Below are 25,341 nucleotides of genomic sequence, written 5' to 3' on the forward strand. Positions count from 1 at the left end.
TCTGCTCCTCTATCTCTCCCTGACTGTTTGGAGGCCTGTAGTACACTCCCAGCAAAGTGATTGCCTCCTTTTTGTTTTTAAGTTCTACCCATATAACTACATGGTCACATGTAGAAATTTACAGGAAATCATTGCAAAATGTTTTGTCGCAACAAATCACTCACACAAATAGTGGCATTCACTGAGAATCAGAAACAAAATGAACCATGCCCATGCATTATTTCAATGAAAACATATGTAAATATGGGGGAAACAGAAGAAAAATCGAGTGGTTAATAAGCCCTTAAAGCTTCTATTGATCGCAAATCATTTTTCAAAAATGCATTTCCTGCAGAAGTTTCTGTACAAGGAGCTCTGGTCAGATAGTGTTTCCTCACCTTGCACCTGCATTCCCCAGTGGTTTTGTTACAGTCAGGGTCGAAGCCCTTGTCGGTATCACAGTTACAAGGCCCACAGATGGGATTCCCCCACCTTCCCCTTGGACACGGCAGGTCAATTCTGGGAAGAAGAAGCAGAACATGCCTTTAAAATCGCAGTAGTCACTAATTTTGAAACCATGCCTCTTTTTCTGAACCGAAATATGATAAATACTTTGAACGATTGTGACTCCACCCGCCCCCACCCCTAAATCTCAGGATGGTTTTATTTAATAATGAAAGCCAAATCCACCTCCTCATCCCCTCAACGCAAGCTCGAGGAACAGCATCTCATCTACCGATTAGGCACACTACAGCCTGCCGGACTGAACATTGAGTTCAATAATTTCAGAGCATGACAGCCCCCCACTTTACTTTCATTTTTAGTCATTTTTAGTTATTTTTTCTTCCTTTTTTTTGCATTCCTTTTTACATTTTTTGCATTTATTTCATTTCATCTTAGTTTGTTCAGTTTGCTTACCCACTGTTTTTTTCAGGTTGTTTTTCTTCAGGTTTGCACTTGCTGATGTTCTATATTCAGTATATTCACACCTAATCTGTACTAATGCTTTGTCTTTCAACACACCATTAACATATTGTTTGCCTTTGCTCTGTGACCTTTTGGTCAGCTATGTGGCCTGGTCCAATCTGCACCTTCTCCTTTGTTATCTCTTGCCCAACCCCCACCTCACTTGTTTATAATCTGTGACTTTTCTAATATTTGTCAGTTCCGAAGAAGGGTCACTGACCCGAAACGTTAACTCTGCTTCTCTTTCTACAGATGCTGCCAGACCTGCTGAGTGAATCCAGCATTTCTTGTTTTTGTTTCAGATTTCCAGCATCCGCAGTATTTTGCTTTTATCCTCATCCCCTCAGATTATTTCTTATCCAATCCACACTGTTAACAGATACAGGCAGTTTGGCAATTTTTAAAAACAATGTATGAATGAAAAGTATGGAAGCAGCAAAGAGCATTTGACCCACCAACTCCACAGATCATGGACCTTCTGCTTTACAATGGACTCTGTGCAACTCAATTAACCTCCACGTGGAAGCAGGTGAATCTCCAAAATAAAGCTCTCCAACCTCCCCCCTCCGAAGGTGTTCAATTGAACCCCAAACAAGAATAACCTTACAAGTTGCACTTACAACAGTGAAGTATTCCAAAGACAAATTATCCACAATCCCAGGAACCATTGTGTTCCACAAAGCATTTAATCACCTAGGTCTATCTTTATAACTATCAATCCCTTTCTTAGACAATATTTATTCAGTTCTTTGTGAATGCCAGCAAAGTCAAAATTAAACAGATTTTCCAAAATGTTGTGAATTATACCAAACAATGCCTGGCTGTTTGGTTGCTACACAAACGTTGTATTTGTTCATGAGGTAAATGTGCTCTGGCACAATCACACCATGGCATCACTTGGCCAGAAAACAATTCCAATATATCAGCAAGTCTTGTCAACTTGTTTAGTTAATTCTTACTTGTTTTCACAGTAGTGGCCATAGTAGTTTTCTCCACAGTCACATGTGTAGCCATGTGAGGAGCTTGGATTATGAACACAGCTAGAAACGTGTTCACATGGATTCAATCTGCAGACGTCCACACAATTTTTCCCAAAGAACCCTGTTAAAGGAATTGAAGACAATTAGCCTCAGTTTAACATGCACTTGCACTACCCCTTCTTTTTCCAGGGTCTGTTATGCACCAAATGATATTCAATGGTATTCTGAAGTTGAATGACAATAGGGTCCATAAAGCCTCAACACATCAACAAAAGCAGAAGACTTTGGGTTGAATTTTCTGGTCAGTGGTGAAGCAAAGGTGCTTGCTGCTGACCTCGAAGGGCGCAGTCCATAAAGATCTAGCAATTTCTGTGGTGTGGACTTCCTCTTTTCTGATGTCAGCTTGAATCTATCTAAGGGATCTCCAGGTGTCTAGCAGCAGTGATGCCAACAAGTTGGGTAAGCAGCCAAATTGAAATGTTCTCATAGACAGCAAACCAGGAAGTAAAAACAACTGAATTACTTCACTTTTAATTTTAAATTTTACAGAAAGTGAAATAAATGATTGGGACATACACATAGGTTGAAGGTAGAAACAAAAATATCATAACCAAACATTTAAAAAAACATATTTTAAATGTATGTGTAATTCCTGATAATAATGGAGAAATGTGACATTCAATAAATATAAAATTACTCTTTCAGGACAATGAGGCTTTTTAGTAGCAATTATGAACTGAGTACACCATGGAAAACCCAGTTACACCTCATTCAACAAGGTGTAATTTTTTTCAAGGTTTTTTTTTTACAGTGAGACTAAGCACATGAGTGGAAGTTCTCATCAAATAAATGATTTCTAATTGATAGTATTTTGGGGTGATATCAGCAGCGTATTCTCTGGAGAAGCACAGAATCATTGACAGCTATACTAACAGTTCCACTGTCATTACCACTGTAAAAATGGGCCATGGTTCCTTGTTATATGCACTAAACTGTACAAAAAAAACCTGCCAGAGTTGATGAAGTGGTAGTTATCCTAGGTCCGATATGTCCGCTAACCCAAACTTAATCGAAAATGAAATGACTCCAGGCCCTCCCAGTTCAGTGCAAAATTCCCTCAGTTCCAAGGATCTTAGACATACTTTTTTCAAAATTTGTTTTTTCTCCATTGAATTTTTATCAGATGCTTCAATACTTTGCTATTAAGTATCATTCATGCCATTCAAATGGATTCACCTGTCAGATGGATCAAATAAGTCACATTAACATGGGACAATTATTCTTAATAAATCTGGATTCTTATCTGCCCAACTTGCTTAGCTTCAATATTATTCCTTAGTCAACTTTAGTCCCCATCGTTATTAGCAGTTATCGATTTATGTGAGATCGTTGTTGACTGTGACCTTCCCTATCTTTCTCTGCAAGTATTGACCCATGTAATCAATACAATTTATACCTTAACATCTAACAAATTCTCCTGTTTGAGGATCTTAGCTTGTGGAAAATGACTAACATATTTATGTGTGCAACACAGACATTGACAGGGGTAAATGTAAGTTTTTTTTTCAAAAGTCTAGTTATGCCTTCAACTTCCTAAATGCATCCCCGAGGGTCACTCAACTATATCTCTGCAATCTCCCAGCTATGTACTTCTCAATCAGAGCTGTACACCTTCAATCTCTCCGTTCTAACCGTTTAATCTCTCAGTTCCATGTTTCTCAGCCTTTCAGCTCCATTCCTTCAAATTTCCAATCCTACTCTTTCAATCTCCCAGCTCATCTCCTAGCTCTTGTTTATTTTCCCACACTCAGGCATTAACCATGCAATCAATGCAAAGCTCAATGGATAGCCCGACAAATAAGAATATTTAGAAAATGAAATTAAAACAAAAAGCAACCATTTTTTAAAATATTCTTAGCACTTAATTCCAGAGTTTCCTTTGTTCTTATAACTATTGTATCCCCCAACTGTATGACATTCAGTAAAGGATACAGAAACTAAAAAACAATTACTGGTAATTAATAGATGAAGCAATTCTCAGAAATAACATTTAAGTTAGAAGTTTCAAGTGAGAGGGTCAAATATCTTTCCAAACAAAATCAGAATTGAATCAACAATGGCAATTTTCATTAGTAACCAAACAGTGCACTGTGCTAAGTGAACATTTCAGATATAGTTACCTGGTTCACAGACACAGGAGTAGCTGTCCCAGTCATCACTGCAGTAGCTGTGCATGGGACAGGAAGTTGAATCACATGGATCTGGAACATCACAACCATTCTCTACTCGAAATGTTACAGCCCGATCCATGCTCAGAGTGGCTATACTTGTTGAAGTATCACCCATTCGTAGGCCCTATTACAGAGAGCAAAAACGAATTTTTTTAAATAGGTTAACATGCACCCCAGCTACTCCAAAGAAAACATCCTCACTGCATTACCAATGTAGTACTGAGGAGGCTTCACATTTGAGAGACACTCTGATTAGAGCTTTACAAACCAAAACAGGACAATTCATCAATGGAAATGAAGTGTAAACAAACTTGGTGCCAGAGGAATCATAAGCATCCAACAAACTCAGTGTTAACCTACAGATAGAAAAACTCTTCCACCTTCCACTCCGTTCTTCTCGCAATTAAAGAGAAAGGTTTCATTTACAATAGACTTGACTATTCCAACACACTCTAGGTTGGTCTTTAACATTCTACCCTCTGTAAACTCGAAGTCATCCAAAACTCTGCTGCCCATGTCTTAACTCACACAAAGTCTTGTTTCCAATCACTCCTGTGCTCGTTGACCTACATTGATTTCCAGTCAAGCAATGTCTTGATTTTAAAATTCTCACCCTTGTTTTCAAATCCCTCCATGGCCTCTTCCCTCCCTATCTCTGTAATCTCCTCCAGCCCACAACCCTCCAAGATATCTGCATTTATTTAATTTTGGCCTCTTGAGCATCCCCAATTTTAATTGCTCCACCTTTAGTGGCATTGCCTTGAGCTCTGGAATTCCCTCCCTACACCGCTCCACCTCTCTAATCAATTTCTTGCTTTCAAGACACTCGTTAAAAACCTACCTCTTTGACCAAGCTTTTGATCATCTGCCCTATTATCTCCTGAAGTGGCTCACTGCTATATTTTGTTTTATAATGCTCCTGTGAAGCGCCTTGGGATGTTTTATTGTTAAAGGTGCTTCATAAATATAGCTTGTTGTTGTTGCTGCATCCGAGTGCACGTAGACCATCCCATCGTTTTCTGGTGAGACTTTCCAGAAGTGGAGGTGACAGAGTGCCCAGAAAGGTTCCAAGCAATTTTCCACCACTTTCTGATAGAATGACACCAACACCCAAGTGCAACTCCCAAATGTAAATCTAGGCTAGATTGCAGAGACACAGACAGCTGCCCGTAATCCTCAGTGCAGTGAGTTACTGATCTCAGACATACTGTAGGAGGGACATTTGTGCTGGTGGTGGGGGGAGCATCTTCAATTAGAGGGAAGAAACTGCTACACAGTTTCCATTGCTTAGTCTCAATGTTGGGCAATTAAGTCACTTGGAGGTAACTGGCCATTTGCCCTCTGAACTAAGGGAGTTTTCACAGCACAGGCAGAGTGAAGCAAGGAGAAAAGGAAAATGCTTGAAAAATAAAAGAGGGATTCTGACCAAAAACAAAGTAAATACAAAATGGCAGTTTCACAGGAAGTTCAAATCAGATTAATGATAATTTCATAGACTTGTTACAGAATTTAGAGGAGAACAAATAGAAATGCTTCCATAAACAGGACTTACACCTCTGTCCAAGACAGCAAGTTTCAAAAGTGAAGTGAATTTCAGTGAGACCACAGTGACAACCCCTAAGCCCACCGTGCATGTTTAAGATATTGCAGGCAAAATTTACTACAGTTATTTTAATTTTAAAATAAAATTCATAATATATATAATATAAAATACAGGACATGTCATTACATTGACAAAACTGCACAATCCAAATGCAGAAAATGAGGAATTTATAAATTAAAATTTAAAAAAGTGACATATGGAACATTCAGTGAGACAGTGAAAACAGTTAGCAAATTGTAAGACATGATACACACCCTCAGGAACACCTTCTCACAAACATGCTTGTGCGGCCTAAGCATTTTTTAGATAAATTAAAGAGTTAGAGGCCTGGATTTTCCAATTGCTGCCTTTTTTTGGGCAAATCTTGAAGCATGGAAATGTAACATTGCTTGGGAACTTGCTCCACCACATCCTGACTTTGCTGTTCATCCACCTCATTTTTCACTCCTGGGGCCCCAGCAGCAGAGAATACACCCAACCTTATATGGGCAGGCATAGAGTAACACAATGCAAATTAGAAAATATGTTCTTTGATGTGTTACAGGGATTTCTATCTTTACAATGCTGGATGAAAGAACCACCTGATAGTCCCAAGAATGCAGGTTCTAATGGTGGTAGAGGGGCTCAGAATTTGAGTTTGATGCCAGGGTCTGTGTAATTGCTCATGCAATAATGCATTGCTTGCTGCAGCCAAACTCTTTCCGCAGTCCAGCACAATTTCCTGAAAGAGGCCGAGGGAACCAGCCTCTGATATTTAAATGATCCAGCCAACAGATCGATCAGGGTCTGGAGCACATCTTTGTCCTGGGTACAAGTCCAATGCAGCTTGAGAGGTGCCCTAGTGGAGCATCAGTGGAAAATCCATAACTTCATGTCTGAATGAAAATAACTAGGTTGCATGTAAAAATACAAGTCTCCACAGTAAAGGAAAAGAATGGCCCACAGGTGATCCTTCGCTTCCTACCTGCATACAGCCATAGAACCCTTGCTGCTTTGTGCCCACATCTTCAGGGAGGTGGCCAACAAAGATACTTCTCAATTTTAATCCTGGTAATTCATTCCCAATTTCTACATTGCCCTGCAATGATACACAGTCAAAGATTAAAGCTTCAAAATTACTTCTGCAGATATTAGTTGACGAATGTTTAATACATTCATATGGCATTCCTGTGTTTTGTTAACGGACAATTAAACTGATAAATGAATGGAAAAAAGATTCTTATACAAATGCTTTGGATGTTCATCCTCTGATATTGTCAACCTTAATTTTAGTCTCAAGTGGCTTAGCAGCACCTCTAGTGAAAATGTTTTGCATAATAATCGAATGCAGCTATTGACACTCACCATTAGGCTTACTTAGCAATCACTTTAAATTTGCAAGCAGCAGATTGTTCAGTGTAATACAGGATTACTATTTAAACTGCAGGGTTATTATCACTTGCCAGGAGGTTCCTTCTTAGATTAATTCATTTTGTCTAATTTTCACAACCCTTCCCCAAAATGCAGTTTGTAGGAATATTTCCAGTAGGAATATTTCCTTTATTACATAAGAAACTATAAATCATGATCAAAATCCCTTATTATGGAGCAAGTTCTATTCTGTTGGTCAGTTTCACTATCAGAACGACCAGGCATTCTAAAGGAGGATCTTTGGATTGGTTTTGAATTTGTGCAGCTGAGAGTATAAACAGTGCTATAGCATTTTTAAAGTGAATGGCTCGATTGGAATCACATGGTATAAGATTCCGAGGGGGCTTGACAGGGTAGATGTTAACAGGTTGTTTCTCGTCGGGAATCTAGAACTAGGAGGAACCGTTTCAAAATAAGGGTCTCCCATTTAAGTGGAGTTAAGGCCACAATCAGATCAGCCATGATCTTACTGATTGACACTGCAGGCATGAGGGGCTGAATGGCCTACTCCTGCTCCTATTTCTTATGTTATGTTCACACAAGAGACAAACAATCTTGGAAATTATCTTATAAATCCCACTGTATTTCCCAATGCTGTACATTCCCAGTTAATGGATCCGGCTACCAAGACTTTTAGAGTTTTGGTCCTGATCTACAAAGGTTAGTTTTGCTGATGGGGCCTCAGATGCTGAGCTTAGAGATCAGAATATCCTGAGGATTTGGCTGAATTATTGACACATTATGAGGCCAAATAATGAAGCTGCACTATCTTATTAAAATCCCATTTGAAGTTTGGGCATCACCCATAAAAACAGCAATCACAGGTTGCCGGCTTTTTAAAGGTGACAGGTCGGCTTCTGGAACTTTTTTGATACCTACATGTTCCTTTTCCTACATTTTGCTCCCTGTATTTGTTGGTTTTGCAAGGTCGGACTCAATTTTTGTGTCTTTCGCCTCCATACTGATACTTTTCTTGATTATTCCTTCTGGGTTCGACATCATGGGTATTCTTTGGAAGTATGTGGGAAAAGGGTCGGAAATCACAGCAACATTTAGGTGAGAAAGCAGGAACTGTGAAGGGACAACAAATGCAGGTGCAATCTCCTCTGAGGCATTTTGGCCACCCAAGTCACTACTCTGGGACTATAGCTGAACATGTCACACGAGTGTTGTTTTCACCATTTCCACTTCTCGAGACAGGAAAAAGAATGTAAACAAAAAAGGAGGGAAGAATACCCAGTGAAGGAGTTAGAAAAATATCAAGAAGAAAGCAGTCAAAAAAGAAAACCAACAAGGAGAGAAAGAATTCAGAACAGAAAGCAATGTGGGATAATAGTAAGTTATGAAACATTATAATGAAATGTGAAATATAAACATTATAATTAAACCTCCAGATATGTGGCAAAACTGTGGGGTTACAATTGTGAGGTTCCACGGCTGATTTGTCGTCTGTGATAGTCATAGAATCATACAGCACTGAAGCAGGCCCTTCTGCCCACCGCGTCTGTGCCGACCATCAACCACCCATTTATACTAATCCTGCATTAACCCCATATCCCCTACCACATCCCCACCTTCCCTCAATTCTCCTACCACCTACCTACACTAGGGGAAATTTACAATGGCCAATTTACCTATCAACCTGCAAGTCTTTGGCTGTGGGAGGAAACCGGAGAACCCGGCGGAAACCCACATGGTCGCAGGGAGAACTTGCAAACCCAGCACAGGCAGTACCCAGAACCGAACCCGGGATTCTGAAGCTGTGAGGCTGCGATGCTAACCACTGCGCCGTCCTGTGATGCATGAAGGTGGGAGAATTAGTGCTACAGTGTTGTAGCCCTCTCTCTGGCACCTGCGATGTAATGAGGTTCTGTACCACAAGTGGGATCTCACAATTTGCCACATGAAGAGAAGCTATAATCAGTTTTATTGTTTCTATTTTGGTTTTTTGAAGTACCTGGAAAAGTTACCAAATAGAAGTACAGAAATCAAAGTGACTATCCATTTGGAGCTGTACAAAACCATTCACAGGGGACTCCAAAGCAAATCCTATGAACTGGAGGAGGAGATGCTCAGTGTTCAGTAATATTTCCAGTTTTGAATGCAATGGTACAATTAAACCATTTCAATCTGATCACTGGAGACTGCTAAGAAATGCAGAAATCTCCCTCGTGTGAGTTACCTGGTACATTCCATAATCCAAAGACAGGACAGCCAGGTATTTGATGTCCTTGCCATCCTTAATACTTTTTATCTCAATCAGTAAATGATGCCAGTCTCCATCACTGACCCGTGTCTGAGTCAGTCTTAGTTTGGCTTTTAACCCATGTCTGTTGTGCACTTCAAACTGTAGGTTACTGTCAGTTATCTGCCAGAGATGGAACAGCAAAAGTACCAGAATTATTCACAATGCCCACACTAAAAGAAAGACACTTAGACTATTTCAAGTTTGAATGTACACCACACCAGGAAATGTAACCATGAAGCCAATTTATACTTGTCAATGCACACAGTAAACAGAAACACAGAAACCCGCTAGCTCATGAAAAATACCAAGGAAATCCACTGATAATTTTACAGCTGCTTAGTGCTAGAGAGGTCAGTAAAAGTTTTAGAGCTTTTTTTTTTCTAGAGATTATTGCAGTTACTGCCAGCTGCATAGTATCTTGTTTAATAGATGATGATGTCAGAATAACCCAACTCACAACCTTCGAGGGCTGAGACCCAGACCTTGTTCCCAAAGCTAATGGGTCAGTTTATTTTTTGAAAGAACATTTTATTCAATGGTCTAAAATATCAACTAATTCATTTCATTCGACTGGAAAGCATTCCAATCTGGATAAAGAAAGTCATTGTCGACACAAAAACATTCTCAAATAATCACACATTTAATTTTTAATTATTTCTAGAATGGATGAGAAATAATGATTGGATTAACTGCAAAACATTCCACTGCGAAATGCATACAGAAATATTACTGCTACACACCACTAAAAAGTGCAGCCCATTGTTTGAATTCAGCAGTGCCAGTGATATTGTCCAGTGCATGGTGTTTAAGGACAGATGCTCACCTGAATGTTAATTTTGGAGGAAGTCCCGGCATTTGCCTGCACAAGGAATCCATTGGCTTTTCTTGTACGGAACATTAGGCCAATGTACCAGGGCACAGAGATAGTGATATCTAGGTCAGTCCAGCTGATCAGACTACTGCCCTTGAAACGCTGGGAGTTGGGCATTACTGGAGAGAGAAATAACAGTATGTCCATTAGTATAAAGTGACTTGATTTCTGCACAACACGATAAAGGTGAACAAATATAATTTTCCAACATGGAATTATTGCTCAATTACTTCTATTGTAATTGTAAACACAAACTGAAGCAATAAAGTTCTGGTATCAAATGAACCCTTTATGTCTAATAAAGTTAGGATATGAAATGATAGGGCATATGTTGCAAAACTAGAGGAACATAGGAATAGGAGCAGACCATTCAGCCCCTCAAGCCTGTTCTGTCATCCAATTAGATCATATGTGATCTGTATCGCAAATCCATTTACCCAACTTGGTTCCAGAATGCTTAATACACTTACATAGTAAAAACCTATCCATTTCAGTTTCAAAATTTTCAACTGACATAGCCTCAGCTTTTGGGGGAAAGAGAATTCCTGATTTCCACTATCCTTTGTGTGAAGAATTGCTTCCTGACATCACCCCTGAAAGGCCTAGCTCTAATTTTAAGGTTATATCCCCTTGTCCTGAAACTCCCCCATAAGAAGAAATAGTTTTTCTCTATCTACCCTATCAAATTTTTAATGATCTCAAACACTTCAATTAGATCTGTCCTTAATCTTCTACACTCAAGGGGATTCAAACTTAGTCTACGCAACCTGTCCTCATTATTTAATCCTTGGTGTTGACACTCACACTGACTGCATAACAGCTGTATCCTCACTGGATATGGGCAAGGTGCCAGAGGATTGGAGGTCTGCGAACGTTATACCATTGTTTAAAAAGGGTGAGGGATAGGCCAAATAATTATAGGCCAGTCAGTCTGACCTCAGTGGTGGGTAAATTATTAGAATAATTTCTGAGGGACAGAATAAACTGCCACTTAGAAAGGCACGGATTAATCAGGGATAGTCAGCATGGATTTGTTAAGGGAAGGCCATGTCTTACTAACTTAATTAAATTCTTTGAGGAAGTAACAAGGAGGATTGATGAGGGTAGTGCAGTGGATGTGGTCTACATGGATTTTAGTAAGGCATTTGACAAGGTTCCACATGGCAGACTGGTCAGAATAATGAAAGCCCATGGGAACAGGGAAATGTGGCAGATTGGATCCAAAGTTGGCTCAGTGACAGGAAGCAAAGTGTAGTAGTCGGTGGATATTTTTGTGAATAGAAAGCTGTTTCCAGAGGCGTTCCACAGGGCTCAGTGTTGGGTCCCTTGCTGTTTGTGGTATATATTAATGATTTGGACTCAAATGTGGGAGGCATGATTAGGAAATTTGCTGATGACCAAAAATTGGTCGTGTTGTTGATAGCGAAGAGGATGGCTGTAGACTCCAGAATGATATCAGTGGTTTGGTTGAGTGGGCGGAAAAGTGGCAAATGTAATTCAATCTGGAAACGTGTGAGGTAATGCACTTTGGGAGGGCAAATAAAGCGAAGGAATACACAATAAATGGGAGGATATTAAGAGGGGTAGAAAAAGTGAGAGATCTTGGAGTGCATGTCCACAGGTCCCTAAAGGTGGCAGGACAGGTAGATAAAGTGGTGAATAAGGCATATGGAATGCTATCCTTTATTGGCTGAGATATAGAATTCAAAAGCAGGGACGCGATGCTGGAACTGTATAAGCTGGAGTATTGTGTACAGTTCTTGTCGTCACATTACAGGAAGGACATAGTTGCTCTGGAGAGAGTGCAGAGGAGATTTACAAGGATGTTGCCAGGGCTTGAAAATTGCAGCTTTGAGGAAAGATTGGATAGGCTCGGGTTGTTTTCCTTAGAACAGAGGAAGCTGAGGAGTGACTTTATTAAGGTGTACAAAATTATGAGGGGCCTAGATAGAGTAGACAGGATGGACCTGTTTCCCCTAGCAGAGAGGTCAACTACCAGGGGGCACAGATTTAAGGTGATTGGTAGAAGGATTAGAGGGGACATGAGGAAAAACCTTTTCACACAGAGGGTGGCGGGTATCTGGAATTCACTGCCAGGAATGGTCGTGGAGGCAGAAACCCTCAATTCTTTTAAAATATAACCTGGACATGCACCTGAAGTGCTGTAACCTGCAAGGCTTTGGACCAGGTACTAGAAGGTGGAATTAGATTGGGCAGCTAGTTTTTCTGCTGGCAGGGACACGATGGGCTGAATGGTTCTATGGTTCTAAACACTGTACTATCAGTGTAACACACTGATGGACTCACATGAACTGTGCAAGAATGGTAGGATGTGTACTGATTACAGGGACAACGGGAGATACCAACGGTGAAACTTCCTTCTTTTTAAAAAAAAAATGGACATTGTGTAGTAACTACAGCTGTAACCACAGATATATAAATTAAAGTCAAAATGCACAGTAGCTGCTTAGAGCAAGTAAAGCTCCCCTGTGACCACCCATCCACTTCAGAGTAGTGACAGATGACTTTTTTGGGTGTCTGCCACAGTGGGATTCTTGCAAAAGAAAACATTTCTCTTCTCCCTCGAAAACGGAAGTGCTTTATAACAGTTGCGAGTGCCCAGGCAATCCCCAAGTGTGCTTACATCTGGTCCCAATTAACAGTCCTGCAGTAATGGTCCATCCAAGTCAGTGGTCGAGAGAAATCAGTTCAGGTTAAATCAGGTAAACCTGATGTGATGCTATGTCTCCTTTTGGCCAAAGCAGCCAGTTCCACTTATGCTAGCTTTTTGTTCATAGAGTGTTTTACTGGCCTTTTCTCCTTCATTTGAAAGACAGATTATTTTAAAATATAAAGGGGTAAAAAAAGGAAAAGCTGTCATGATTCAGCCAAGGTCACTCAGAATATTCAGTCATAACATCAATTATTACTGAAACTATAAAGGAAACAGAATTTGTTGACACTATGTTATCAGATGATGTACTTTGATATAATTGGTCTCTATTTAAGTAATTTGCATCTTGTATAGCAGTAACAGGCATAAACAACATAATTAGACAGAAAGAATGGCAAATGAAACATGTGCTAGACTAATTATCATGTTAATCTGGTTTTAGATTCAGACCTTTCAGATTTCATACTTGTCATTATGGAGAAAGTGTTATAGGGCCCATGCTGATTGTACATTTTTACCCAGAAGGGTGATGCTAGTAAGTGCACTCAGGGCTGAAATGGCATTTGTGCACCACTCACTATACTCGAGAATCTGAATTTCAGAACCGTGCTGGACAGTAACAGCAACAACAGTGGAGTCAATCACACCACCAACATTTTCTCATAACCTCCAGATAAAATCAAGGGTCAACTCTTGTATTGCTCCAGAAATTTGTTCACATTGTCAAAAGCTGTATCAGAATGGTTACTTGGATGAGTTTTTGAGCCAGTTTGATTCTAAAGTCAAATCCATGTCAGATCACCTCCAGACTCGGTTATGCAGTGTAATCTGTGAAATATGAAGTTCTTAGTGTGCAGGGAAGCAGATATTCTGCTTATATAGGTTATTCTTGGTAAATTTCCACATTATACAATTTTAATACTTAGGACAGCGGACTGGGCTGCAGCAAGACAGAATTTTACCCATATACTGAAGGCGTTGAAGAGCCTCGGAGGTGACCAAGATGGGGTTTTGACCGACAATGCGGTTTAGCATGCCTTTAGTGCAAGATGACATCTTGTTGAAGTTGAAGTGTGCACTAGGAACTACTGCTCCAAGATCTATTAAGGCTCTTATTGACAATTAAATTGCCTGCTAGTGCTAATTAAAGAGGCTGCCAAGCCATTTTGGTGGCTAGTGCTTCCTAACAGCAACCAGCTGAACAGGAGTAAAGACGTCATTGCTGAGGATTTCTGATGCTATTTAAAGCCATGCTCATCCTTCACTGTTCATTTACTACTGGAGACAGACTGTGTTTGTAATGGACTTTAGAGACACATCAGGAAACTTTCAAGACTTCACCAACACTCTATCAATATTTTCCCAGTAATTATCTGAAGACTTCACCTTAAGAGAGTAAGTGCTATGCTACTCTACCATATTGGAGAACTTAAAAGGGAAGAAAGGAAGTGCTTGGTTATTGGGACTTTGCTCGCAGACTGCCCTGGTCCAGAGGAGGAAAGGGTGGAGGGATGAGGCCAGGCAGAACAGCACTAGCTGTTACAAGGGAGAGGGAAAGGACGGTGAGGTGGACTTCTTCAGAACCCTCCCCCCGCTCCACCAACACACTAAGGGTGCAGGACATCCCTCTTCCTCTGGACCTTCTCCATAAGGACCTCCAGTGCCATGCCAAAAGAACCTGTGTACCCTCTCCCTCAGGCTCTGAGCCACGTTGAAACATTCTATTGTATGTCAGTCAGCGCGCTCCACCCCTTCAGTGGAAGAGGGGTGCATGGAGCTTACATGTACCACTCCACAAAAATTGTCTCTAATCAGTGCTCGAGTGTGAAACCTGCAGGTGTCAATTTTAGCACCTCGTGGCACATTTAAATCTCAGTAAGCATCGATTAGCTCCAAAACTGGATGCTAAAACCTGACTTTCAAACAGACATGTGTTTTGCACAGCACCTATTTAGCACCTGTTTTCACCCTTTAAAATAACACCCAGTGAGTTTTAAGAAAGTCCTTCCATCCTTGGAACCCGAGTTCAAAATCAGACCAGAACAACAGGAGAATGGGATACAGGTAGGCCCAAAACAGTACAGGCCTTCCACCAAACTGCCACTGTAACTTCAGTGGGAGTTCAGCAGAAGGTCCAGGATATAGGGCAGGACATGGATACCTCTTTGGCCACAAATGAAGTTCCTCAAGAGAGAATATGGATTTTCTGGGCTAGATTTTCAATCCAGAGTCGGGAATCCAACAGCCGGATCATTTCCGAGTCCCGACCCTGCACCCCGTCAACGATGCAATGCAGTTTTTAAAATGAAAGGCCCTAATTGGCCCAGAGACAAGTGCGGCACCCAATTAATGATGTTGGGTGTGGGCTAGAGCTGGGAACTCATGATGGCGAGCGATTTTTAAAGGCAAATTGCAAGGTCTCAGGTCATTGTGGGCTACAGCACAAATGTCAGAGACCAACTGCCTGGATAGGCACAGTCTCCTATGGCATTGGCATTCTTGCATTTGCGGGTAGCTGACTCTTGGGCAGTGCAGCTGAAGTTGTGGGTAGCGCCTTCTTCCCCTTTAGAACCTCACTCTGCTCCTTTGGCCTCCTCCTCCCCAGGAGGATGCATCTGCTGATGCTACTCTCGCCATTGTCAGAATAGCCTGCTCCCAGCTCAACAGCTTCATCTGCTGCTCGATGGTTTACCAAAGCTTCCTCAACCCACCTCTGATCCCAAGTGATGCCAGCAGCTTCATGACCCTCTCAAGAGTCCAAAAACTCAATCCTCACAAAGGCAAGCCTCTCAGCACCAGCGACTGCAACTGTGTGCCACTGCATGAGCAACTAAGTTTAAATCTCCCATTTTATACAACTTTTGCACAATGCAGTCATGGCTCCCTGCTGTATTCTCGACAGCTATGCCATAATTTGTCCCAGACCCTCCATTTTCCCCATGCTTCTCAATCTCCCTTTATTCAAAAAGGGAGAGAGACAGAAAGCAGGAAATTGCAGGCCAGTTAGCTTAACATCTGTCATTGGGAAAATGTTAGAAGCTATTCTTAAAGACGTTATAACAGGGCATTTAGAAAAATTCAAGGTAATCAGGCAGAGTCACCATGGCTTTGTGAAAGGTAAACCATGTTCAACCAATTTATTGCCGTTCTTTGAGGGAGTTACATGTTCTGTGGATAAAGGGGGTTGTATTTTACTTAGATTTCCAGAAGGCATTTGATAAGGCACCACATCAAAGGATATTGCACAAAATAAAAGCTCATGGTGTAGGCAGTAACATATTGGCATGGATAGAAGATTGGTTAGCTAACAGGAAACAGAGAGTAGGCATAAATGGGTCACTTTCTGGTCGGCAAGATGTAACGAGTGGTGTGCCACAGGGATCTGTGCTAGGCCTCAACTTTTTACAATTTACATAAATGACTTAGATGAACGGACCGAAGGTATGGTTGCTAAATTTGCTGATGACACAAAGATCGGTAGGAAAGTAACTTGTGAAGGGGACATAAGGGGGCTACAAAGGGATATAGATAGGTTAAGTGAGTGTGCAAAGATATGGCAAATGGAGTATAATGTGGGAAAGTGGGAAATCGTCCACTTTGGCAGGGAGAATAAAAAAGAAGCATATTATCAAAATGGTGAAAGACAGCAGAGCTCCGAGATGCAGAGGAATCTGGTGCATGAATCGCAAAAAGTTAGTATGCAGGTACATCACGTAATTAGGAAAGCAAATAGAATGTTATTGTTTATCGCGAGGAGAATTGAATATAAAAATAGGGAGGTTATGCTTCAGCTATACAGGGCATTGGTGAGGCCACATCTGGAGTACTGTGTACAGTACTGGTCTCCTTATATAAGGAAGGATGTAAATGCGATGGAGGCAGTACAGAGAAGGTTTACTAGACTAATACCTGGAAGGGCCAGGCTGTCATACAGGGAAAGATTGGACAGGCTAGGCTTGTCCACTGGAATTTAGAAGAGTAAGAGGCGATTTGATTGAAACACAAGATCCTGAGGGGTCTTGATAGGGTGGATGTGGAAAGGACGTTTGCCCTTGTGGGAGAACCTAGAACTAGGGATCACTGTTTAAAAATAAGGGGTCACCCATTTAAGACAGAGATGAGGAGAAATCTTTTCTTGCAGAGGGTCATGAGTCTTTAGAATTCTCTTCCTCAAAAGGCGGTGGAAGCAGAGTCTTTGAATATTGAATAAGGCAGAGGGAGATAGATTCTTGATAAGCAAGGGGGTGGAAGGTTATCGGGGGTTGGTGGAAATGTGGAGTAATCAGTTCAGTCATGAACTTATTGAACGGCGAAGCAGGCTCGAAGGGCCGAGTGGCCTACTCCTGCTTCTAATTAGTTTATTTGTTTTGAAAATTCCGAATTGTTGCTCCACAGACTAATGGGCTCCACAAAGAGTTAATTGGAGGTGTCGGAATTGCCGGCTCCCCCCGGCCCCCTTTGAAAATCACTTCGTGTCCCTTAGGCATCGGGGACCAGTGATGCCTTCCGTGTCTGCGATTTCCTGGGCCCACCCGCACCTGAACTCACCCCCATGGGTGACTGAAAATTCAGCCACCTATGTGGGTACTCCCACTTCCCTGGCCTCAGTGGGACCCAGCATAATGGTAGAGGATGGTGCTTCCAGTGTAAAGAAGACTATTAACTTCCTGCAGGATGCAAGGGAGCCTACAATGAGGGGAGAAGATGGTGGGACCAAACCAGGGAAACAACTTGGATGCTCAAAGGTGTGAAGTTCTTCAAATATTTTAATTATTAGTCTCCTTTGTAAGAGGGTGAAGGCAGCCAGTGGAGAGGGTGTGTACCAAGCACTTACCCTTATACAAAAGCAAGGTGCCAGACTCTGGTGGGCATTTTTAAGATGCTTCCGTTAAGGCATGGGGCACCCAGCAGTTTTGTGTAAATTAGGAGCCCTTCCACAGTTCCCACATCCTCCAATAGTGTCAACACTGGAGGACACTGACAAACATGATATAACCACTGCAATCATGTCTCTGTGCAAACATGGGGGCCATAGCAGGAGAAAGAAAGAACTTCAGAATTGTGTAGTAGTAGGTACTCTTCTGAGATTGGAAATAAAGGACATAGAGGCCCTTACTTTGCATCTGATTTACACTATGGTTGATCTGGAAGTGCTTTGTACTGCACTGGAAGCAAAAAAAGAAAGATGCTGCATTCCCTGACACAACAATCCACCAAAATATGCTACTAAATATTACAATTATTTTTAAGTAATTAGTTAAGTAGCCTTTTTAAGTAACTAACATAACCAAAAGTATTTTGTATTACACTACATGTAAACTTTAATCCAAATTTTGACCAATAAAAGGCTTCATTTGGAGGAAACATTGGCACATTAAAACTCTCAGTATATACAGGAAGCGACTGTGTGTCTGTGCCGCTGCCTGTCCTTAAATCTCAGCAACCATCAGCCTTGTGGATCATTTGAAGCAGTGAGAAACATATCAGCTTGGGCAAGGTCAAAGAAAATAGACAGCAAGATCAACACAGAAAGGGGAAGAAACTTCTGCTCTTCCTTTATTTTGTAACTCCAACTTCAACACCATAGAGATATTATTACATTAAACAGGATATTCTTTGATTTAACAAGTTTTTATGGCTGTAATTCAGTAATAAAGTTCATAAAGACATAGTGGAACATTTTAGTAATAACACTTTATTTTGTAACAAAATCAAGTGACACATTAATGAGATCCAGTTGCATGGAGTTGGAGTAAGTTACATGCTTTAATGTAAAAATGCAAGTTATTTTAATATATCGCACTCTGAAATATTAACTTTACTGTTTAAATTATTCTGGAATCTCTCTCACATTGTGATCATAGAATGAAATCCTAATATTTCCCTAATGTTGATAGCTCTGGGCACTGAGTGACACTGACACAGGAAGCCAGTCACAAAAACTGCCAGGAAGCTAATCACAGAAACAGTAAATCCTCGTAAACCATTAGCTCATCTCACACACAATGTATCCTTGACATAGGTTCACAGAGTTGATAAATGTGTTCATACAAAATTCCTGTCTGCCATTTTAACAAAATTGTTACCCTTTCAAAAAAGTCTCTAAAGCAGCTGCTTCATCTTTTTTTGTTCCCTTAGGATAAGTGTCTGGCCTGAAGTTGAAACATAACTTACAGAAAGGACTGTGACCCTGAAGCTGATCATCTCCAGTAGCTGAACTGGAATGAATGATTTAAATTGGCCAATTACCAGTAATATCTTATGAGCTCACAATTGAAGAAAAGCATGAAGTGGAGAATATGTTCATTATAAGAGTACAATTTATTTAGTTAAATGATAAGTAAATTATATTTTAGGGGCAAGTTACTAAAATTAAAGATTGAATTCTCAGCGATTGCATATTCATGATTATATATCATTTGCAATTATTGTTTTTGCAAGACCAACCTGGCAGTGTTCTGACTCATTTTACAAAGAAGTTCATTAAATATCCTAACAAATGCAGATTTTTTGGGAAGTGCTTTAAATATCCATACATTTTTGGAGAGATTTTAACCTTTGCATATATGTACGCTAATCACACCAAGTAACTAAAACTATCAGGGTAGAAGGGCAGGGGGTGGTTTAGAATTAGGTGTATATGCAATACAAACTAGTAGCAAAAAGAAACACAAGAAATGATGTGCAGCTGAACTAAACATTCACTGGATCAGTTTAGGCCAGTATGTAAACTGGCCAGTTCACTGGCACTACAGCCAGACATCACTGGATCTGTTCAGCCTACCTGTAGGCTGAACAATGCTCTGGTGCCACAGTCACTAAATCAGTTGAAACTTGGCCAAATCACTGGTGCCACAGGCAGCCTCTGGATCAGCTCAGACCTGCATGTATATTGGCAAGTTCACTTGTGCTACAGTCACTGGATCAGTTCAGACTTGGGGAATATATTTATATTGTTTATTTTGCAGAGTGATATAGCCACTGGATCAGGGCAGGTCGGAGTTTAGGTTCTCATTAAGCTAAAGCAAGCCCTTTCCCTCTTATGCCTGGTGGAGTAAAATTACTCACCTTGCTCACAGTTCTTGCCACCAAATCGCAAGGGACATTCACAGCTGTATGTATTCCACTTGTTCACACACTGTCCACCATTTTGACATATGTTTATGTCACAGAAGTTCTTTTTAGCTGCACAACCTGCAACCAAGAAAAGGATGGGGACACTTACCATCACTCTTTCAGTCCTGCCAGTAACTCCATTCTACCTGGACTTTCCCTCTTTCTTACTGCCCATTTATTTCTCCTCTCCGAGACATCTTTCCAATGTGAGGAGCATTCTCTAAATGCAAGATCCTCTCAGTGAACATTGGAAGTGACTGTGGTTACATTCAAGTTATAGAAAATGACACTATATTAACAGCAATAACAAAAGTTTATATTTGGGGCAAGAGAGATGGGAATAGATATTTGTCTTGAGCAGTATCACATCGCTCACCCGTTATATGCACCAACCGATATTCAGCTCCATGTTATACACTATGGCCAAGACAGATTTCTATGCCAGGGAGTGTTTGAGAGAGAGGGAAAGATACCACAACAGTTCAATTCTTAAATTAAATATACTCAAACTATAGTGAAGGCCATGGAATACTGCTCCAGAGTGAACATGTTTTCCTTTTATAAACTCATCCTTCCTTGCAGACACCAGCTCAGCCAATAAATTCATTTCCTGTCATGCTGTTCTAAGACTACTATTAATGAAAGATTCTGAGGCGTTGACAATTGTACATGACCCAAAAGGAAACAATAATTTTGTTCAAGAAATGAGAGGGCCATTTCGCCCAACAAGCCTGTTCATTGACAACTGATTTCAAACCTGACCTTGTCACCATATCCCTCAACCTTCTCTCTCTTCAGAAATATTTCTACTTGCCTCTTTAATCCAGTTACATTATTCAGTTTAAAGCCCTTCTCTTGGATCGTTTTACACAAGTTTATTATTCTGGAGTTGTAAAACCATTCCTCCTGACTTTCCTTCTGCTAATATTTCAGATTTATAACTTGCGTCTGTGGGCAACTGAACCCTACCCGGAGGCAATCAAAGCCATTATTTTGGATGGCTGTAACGATGGTAAATCATTAAAAATTTCAAATGATGTACACAGATAAACATAAAAATAAGCCATTTACTCATCAACAGATAATTCGGTGATCAAGATTGACAACCATCTAAAAGGTTGAAATTACACTCTCATCTCCATTAGAACAGGAATAATATCATTAGTCATACCACTGTACATTTCTCCCATTCACTGGCTAGACGTGTTTCTCCTTACCACTTATGATTTCATTCTGATGCATGAGTACTTCTACATAGTACAAGGTTACTTACCTGCAAGTGTACCATTATTGGCTATAAAACTAGCCATATCAAGTTGCTTACTGTCGATAGTCAAGTTCCTCATACATCCCACAAATTCACGATTGCGCACAGGGAAGTCTTCAGGCAGGTTCGGGACACCTCCAAGCAGTAAAGGACCAGTCAAATCCAAAGATCTAAAGAAGGCAAACAGATACTGTTATCCTCAGCACAAACTCTTTGGGTCAGTGCCACAGCTAAAGGAAGGAACAAAAGAGGATCGTAAGCATAAATAATGTAGAGAGCTTAAAAAATACAGATAGCCATTTGATTAGGATGATAGTTATATTCCTTTCAATTACGCACGATGACAGAAACTGAAAGGACACTTGGTGCAGAACTAGATCCATCATTAGCCTACAAGGAATAAAGGTATAGTTTCACAAGGAGTAAACATGGTTTTCTACAATTATACATGGAATAGATATACAGCAAATATTTATTTAAAAAAAGAATTTATTTGAAAGACGTTGAATTGAATAACAAAGGGGCTACAATCAGCTTGTAACAGAATATTTATTAAAACTCAGTTTGTGGTCTCTCCAGCCTCTCTCTTTGTAGGCCAATAGTATAATTTAGATTTTGCAATAAAAATACTTAGAAGACGGAGTTTCACAAGTAATGTCAATCCATTTCAAAGAACAGTGCAGCACTTATTATATTACTTTATATTTTAAACTAACATTTACAGACTGAATTACAGCTATTCAAAATGGTAGAAATAATAGACAATTACAGTTCCAGTATCTACAAGTTACTGTTTGTTAACATGAAGAGGGCACAAACTAACATTTTATCATCCGTTGATAAATACTGAAAGGTGCTACACTATCACAATGCTCACTTTCTAACAGACTAACAGAAGCTGTTATGCTCTGGCTGTATCAGCCTCCATTTTCCACATTGTATTTCCGCACTAGACACCAAAGGTTAAATTAATAGGTGAGATTATATAAACTATGCACTTGTGGAATTTAGAAAGTTTCTGGGTGATTTGATCAAAGTTTTCAAGATTTAAGGAGAATTAATAGGGTAGATAGAACTCCATAGCTGGGGAGTTCAGAACTAGGGGACACAGTCGCAATATTACAGCCACATTTTTCAGGAATGAAGTTAAGAAACACCTCTACATGCAAAGGATGGTAAAAATTTGAAACTTTATCCCTCAAATGATAGTTGATACTAGGTCAATGTTCATTTTAAATCTGAGATTGACAGATTTTTGTTAACCCAAAGCATTAAGGGATATGAGGCAAAGGCTGGTATATGGAATTAGGTCAGAGATCAGCCATGATTTCACTGAATGGCAGAACAGTCTCGAGGGCTAAATGGCCTACTCCTGTTCTTACACTTCTAGCAATGCACTATCCAAATACTGTTGTTTTGGTAGGTGGGCATGGGACGGAGAAAATAGTGCGAATGGAAAGTGGAACCAGTCTGAATGCCACCCATAGAGTAATATTCTTGTACTCCTGCCTTGTGCAGCACTACATCAGAAAGAGACAAAAAGGTCACAGGTTTGATTCCTGGTCTGTGCAGAGTAAGCTGATCTCAGCCGCAGCAATGGCTGCAATGGTACAACTGGCCTCAGTGACCAGGATGGAGGAAAGTTTAACGTAGACTAAGGCTCCAATCCTGACCACTATCCAGTTATCCAAACACCCTAGCTGGGAGATGCATGTATGGTAATCGGGAAAGGACAGGGTCATGTTCAACTCTGATGTTCTCTATATTTAAAAAGCCTGCCACCCTTCATGCATGAAGAATGGCCACTTGGGTGAACTACTGGAGTGTCCTCGATTCCTGTCAAATAGTAATTCTGCAAGAATCCATATGTGCAAGGTAAGAGGGTATAAAATTGTCAAAAAAGCTAAAGGAAACTGCTCTTGTACTCCCCAGCAATTCTCTTTAACATGTGAGTGGTGTGGGTGAGGTCTTTTGCTCAAGTTTATTAAAAACAGAAGTTTTATTTTGCTTTTTTTGAAGAATATAGCATAGTCTTCATCAACGCCTTAATAACTATAAATCTAAAAATCAGGGGATGAAGGTGTGGGCAGGACCTGCAGGGTCAGCTTGCACACTGGGCCTTCAACCTTTCAAATCACTATGGTTAGACCTCACTATCCAGGACAGGAAGTAAACAAACAGATGTTAGGCATTGCCTCACAAAAAGGTTGCGGGTGGGGGGGGTTGGTGGGGGTGCGAAATCAGAAGGAGAGTCAAAAGGGCTGGTCCTGCACACATCTCTGTGTGTCGTTAGTTATGCAGCACCACTGACAGAACTGGGAAAAGGTCTTCAGTCTGACCACTGGTAAAGACACAAACTATGGGCAAATAGAAAAACAAATTTAAATTCTTTTTCTACACTAAGTTCTGCTAGGCACCATCTTTTGTAATGTTTAATAAAAATGATATATTTTCCTTTGACTAAACCTGGAGAATTTCTATTGAACCAAGATGATGAAATATCGATAAATAAGTGAATTATTTGATCTTACTTCTTTGATCCAGTCTGCGTTCCTTGAGCAGCACATGAATAGTTTCCAATACGGTTTCCAAATCGCACTGATATTGCAGTATCACAATCATCAACTGTAACTACAGCGACCTTTTCTCCTGATGGCCCATGAGGAATACCTAATCTGCCAATATTTGGCTGAACAAAAGAACAGATAAGTTAATTTGTGCAGTAAAGCTATATTACCCATTTTTAATTACTCCTGACATACTGAGATATGAAAAAGAACAATATGGATGCAATGAATATGAGAACCTTTTTATATAAATAACAGTGGGTGACTGGACCTGCGTTTCTCCACAAAGAGTGCCTAATCTACGCTTGCCATCAGGGGAGGTGCAAGCAGCTGCAAGATGTTTCCCCAAGGACATACGAAGACCCAATGGCAAGTCTCTCCAGTCTGTGCTTGGAAACTCGTTATCGATCAGCTCAAAAATGGCATTAACAGGAGGCCTGGGACCAAACTGCTTTCTCCGCCTAAGAAACAGGCACGAGTGTGGTGACTAAATGACAGCAGAACATTTACCTATAAAACTTCAAATGGAAAAGCAATAAAAAATTGCTATAGATTTTAAAATGAAGAAAATTTACTGAAACCAAAGTGTAACAGAAAAAAGAATAGATTCATTATTTTACACATCAATAGTTATGTACAAAACCTCACTGGTAAACCATTAAAAAAAAGTCTAGATCTGAATGAGTGTGTCCATTGGGAAATGCAATATTACATTAACAAGAGATGACTGAATCAAGATCTACTTTATCAAAATCAGAGTTGCTTCTTAAAATATATTGTTTTCAGAGTCCCGCCAAGTTGTTTTGGGCAGTCAATTTTCTGATGCACATGGAAATCAATCACTTCAAACCAGTTCACTGAATCGAATTTTCATTTAACCAATATGCAGTACATACTTTCATTCCAGGGACACATTCCACTTACTGATACCAGAAAGTTTAGATGCAGGATGGCAAAATTCAAGAATTAACGAGACTTGCAAGTATGCACAGGAGTACTACTGATATTTAACAGGCTTAAACTGCAATTTAGTAGTGTAGAACATGAGCAAACTTCCCACTGTTCATACCCAATGGGGTGCATGAGGTTGCATGAAACTGACTGGGAAGAATTCCAGCTCCCAGTGATAGGTGTTGTTACGACCAAGGCAGGAGGAGTGCATTGTTTTTCCAGTTCCACTTCTCCACAGGTCACAACATATATTTAAATTTTTCCCAGTTACCGATATGGTCAATCGTAAACTCTATTTTTATCCCAGAATAAAATACACCAACCAGGTTTCTGTAATAGACGACAAAATTATCAGTTTATTATAAAACAAGTCTTAATCAGTAACAAAGCAAAGCATTAACACACAGATCGAAATATGAAAGTTCCCTTTTTTGCTTAACCCCTCACACACATACACAGGTTAACCTAAAAATGAGAT

At 40.2% G+C, this 25,341-nt stretch overlaps 1 protein-coding gene across 5 annotated transcripts in view; it reads right to left on the bottom strand.

The window, feature by feature from the left end:
- The window catches only part of celsr1a (cadherin EGF LAG seven-pass G-type receptor 1a), a 403,243-nt gene that overhangs the window by 64,987 nt on the left and 312,915 nt on the right, over positions 1–25,341 (bottom strand). For all 5 annotated transcript variants that reach the window (XM_068059123.1, XM_068059121.1, XM_068059120.1 and 2 more), the window contains exons 7-15: positions 23,877–24,034; positions 21,352–21,515; positions 20,031–20,156; positions 10,241–10,407; positions 9,352–9,537; positions 6,724–6,837; positions 4,106–4,280; positions 1,905–2,046; positions 378–498 (exon numbers count right to left, since the gene is read on the bottom strand). In XM_068059123.1, coding sequence (XP_067915224.1) covers positions 378–498; positions 1,905–2,046; positions 4,106–4,280; positions 6,724–6,837; positions 9,352–9,537; positions 10,241–10,407; positions 20,031–20,156; positions 21,352–21,515; positions 23,877–24,034 — 1,353 coding nt within the window. The remainder of the gene's footprint in view (positions 1–377; positions 499–1,904; positions 2,047–4,105; positions 4,281–6,723; positions 6,838–9,351; positions 9,538–10,240; positions 10,408–20,030; positions 20,157–21,351; positions 21,516–23,876; positions 24,035–25,341) is intronic.

Source organism: Heterodontus francisci, chromosome 27 (assembly GCF_036365525.1).
Source record: "Heterodontus francisci isolate sHetFra1 chromosome 27, sHetFra1.hap1, whole genome shotgun sequence".
NCBI classification, from domain to species: Eukaryota; Metazoa; Chordata; class Chondrichthyes; order Heterodontiformes; family Heterodontidae; genus Heterodontus; species Heterodontus francisci.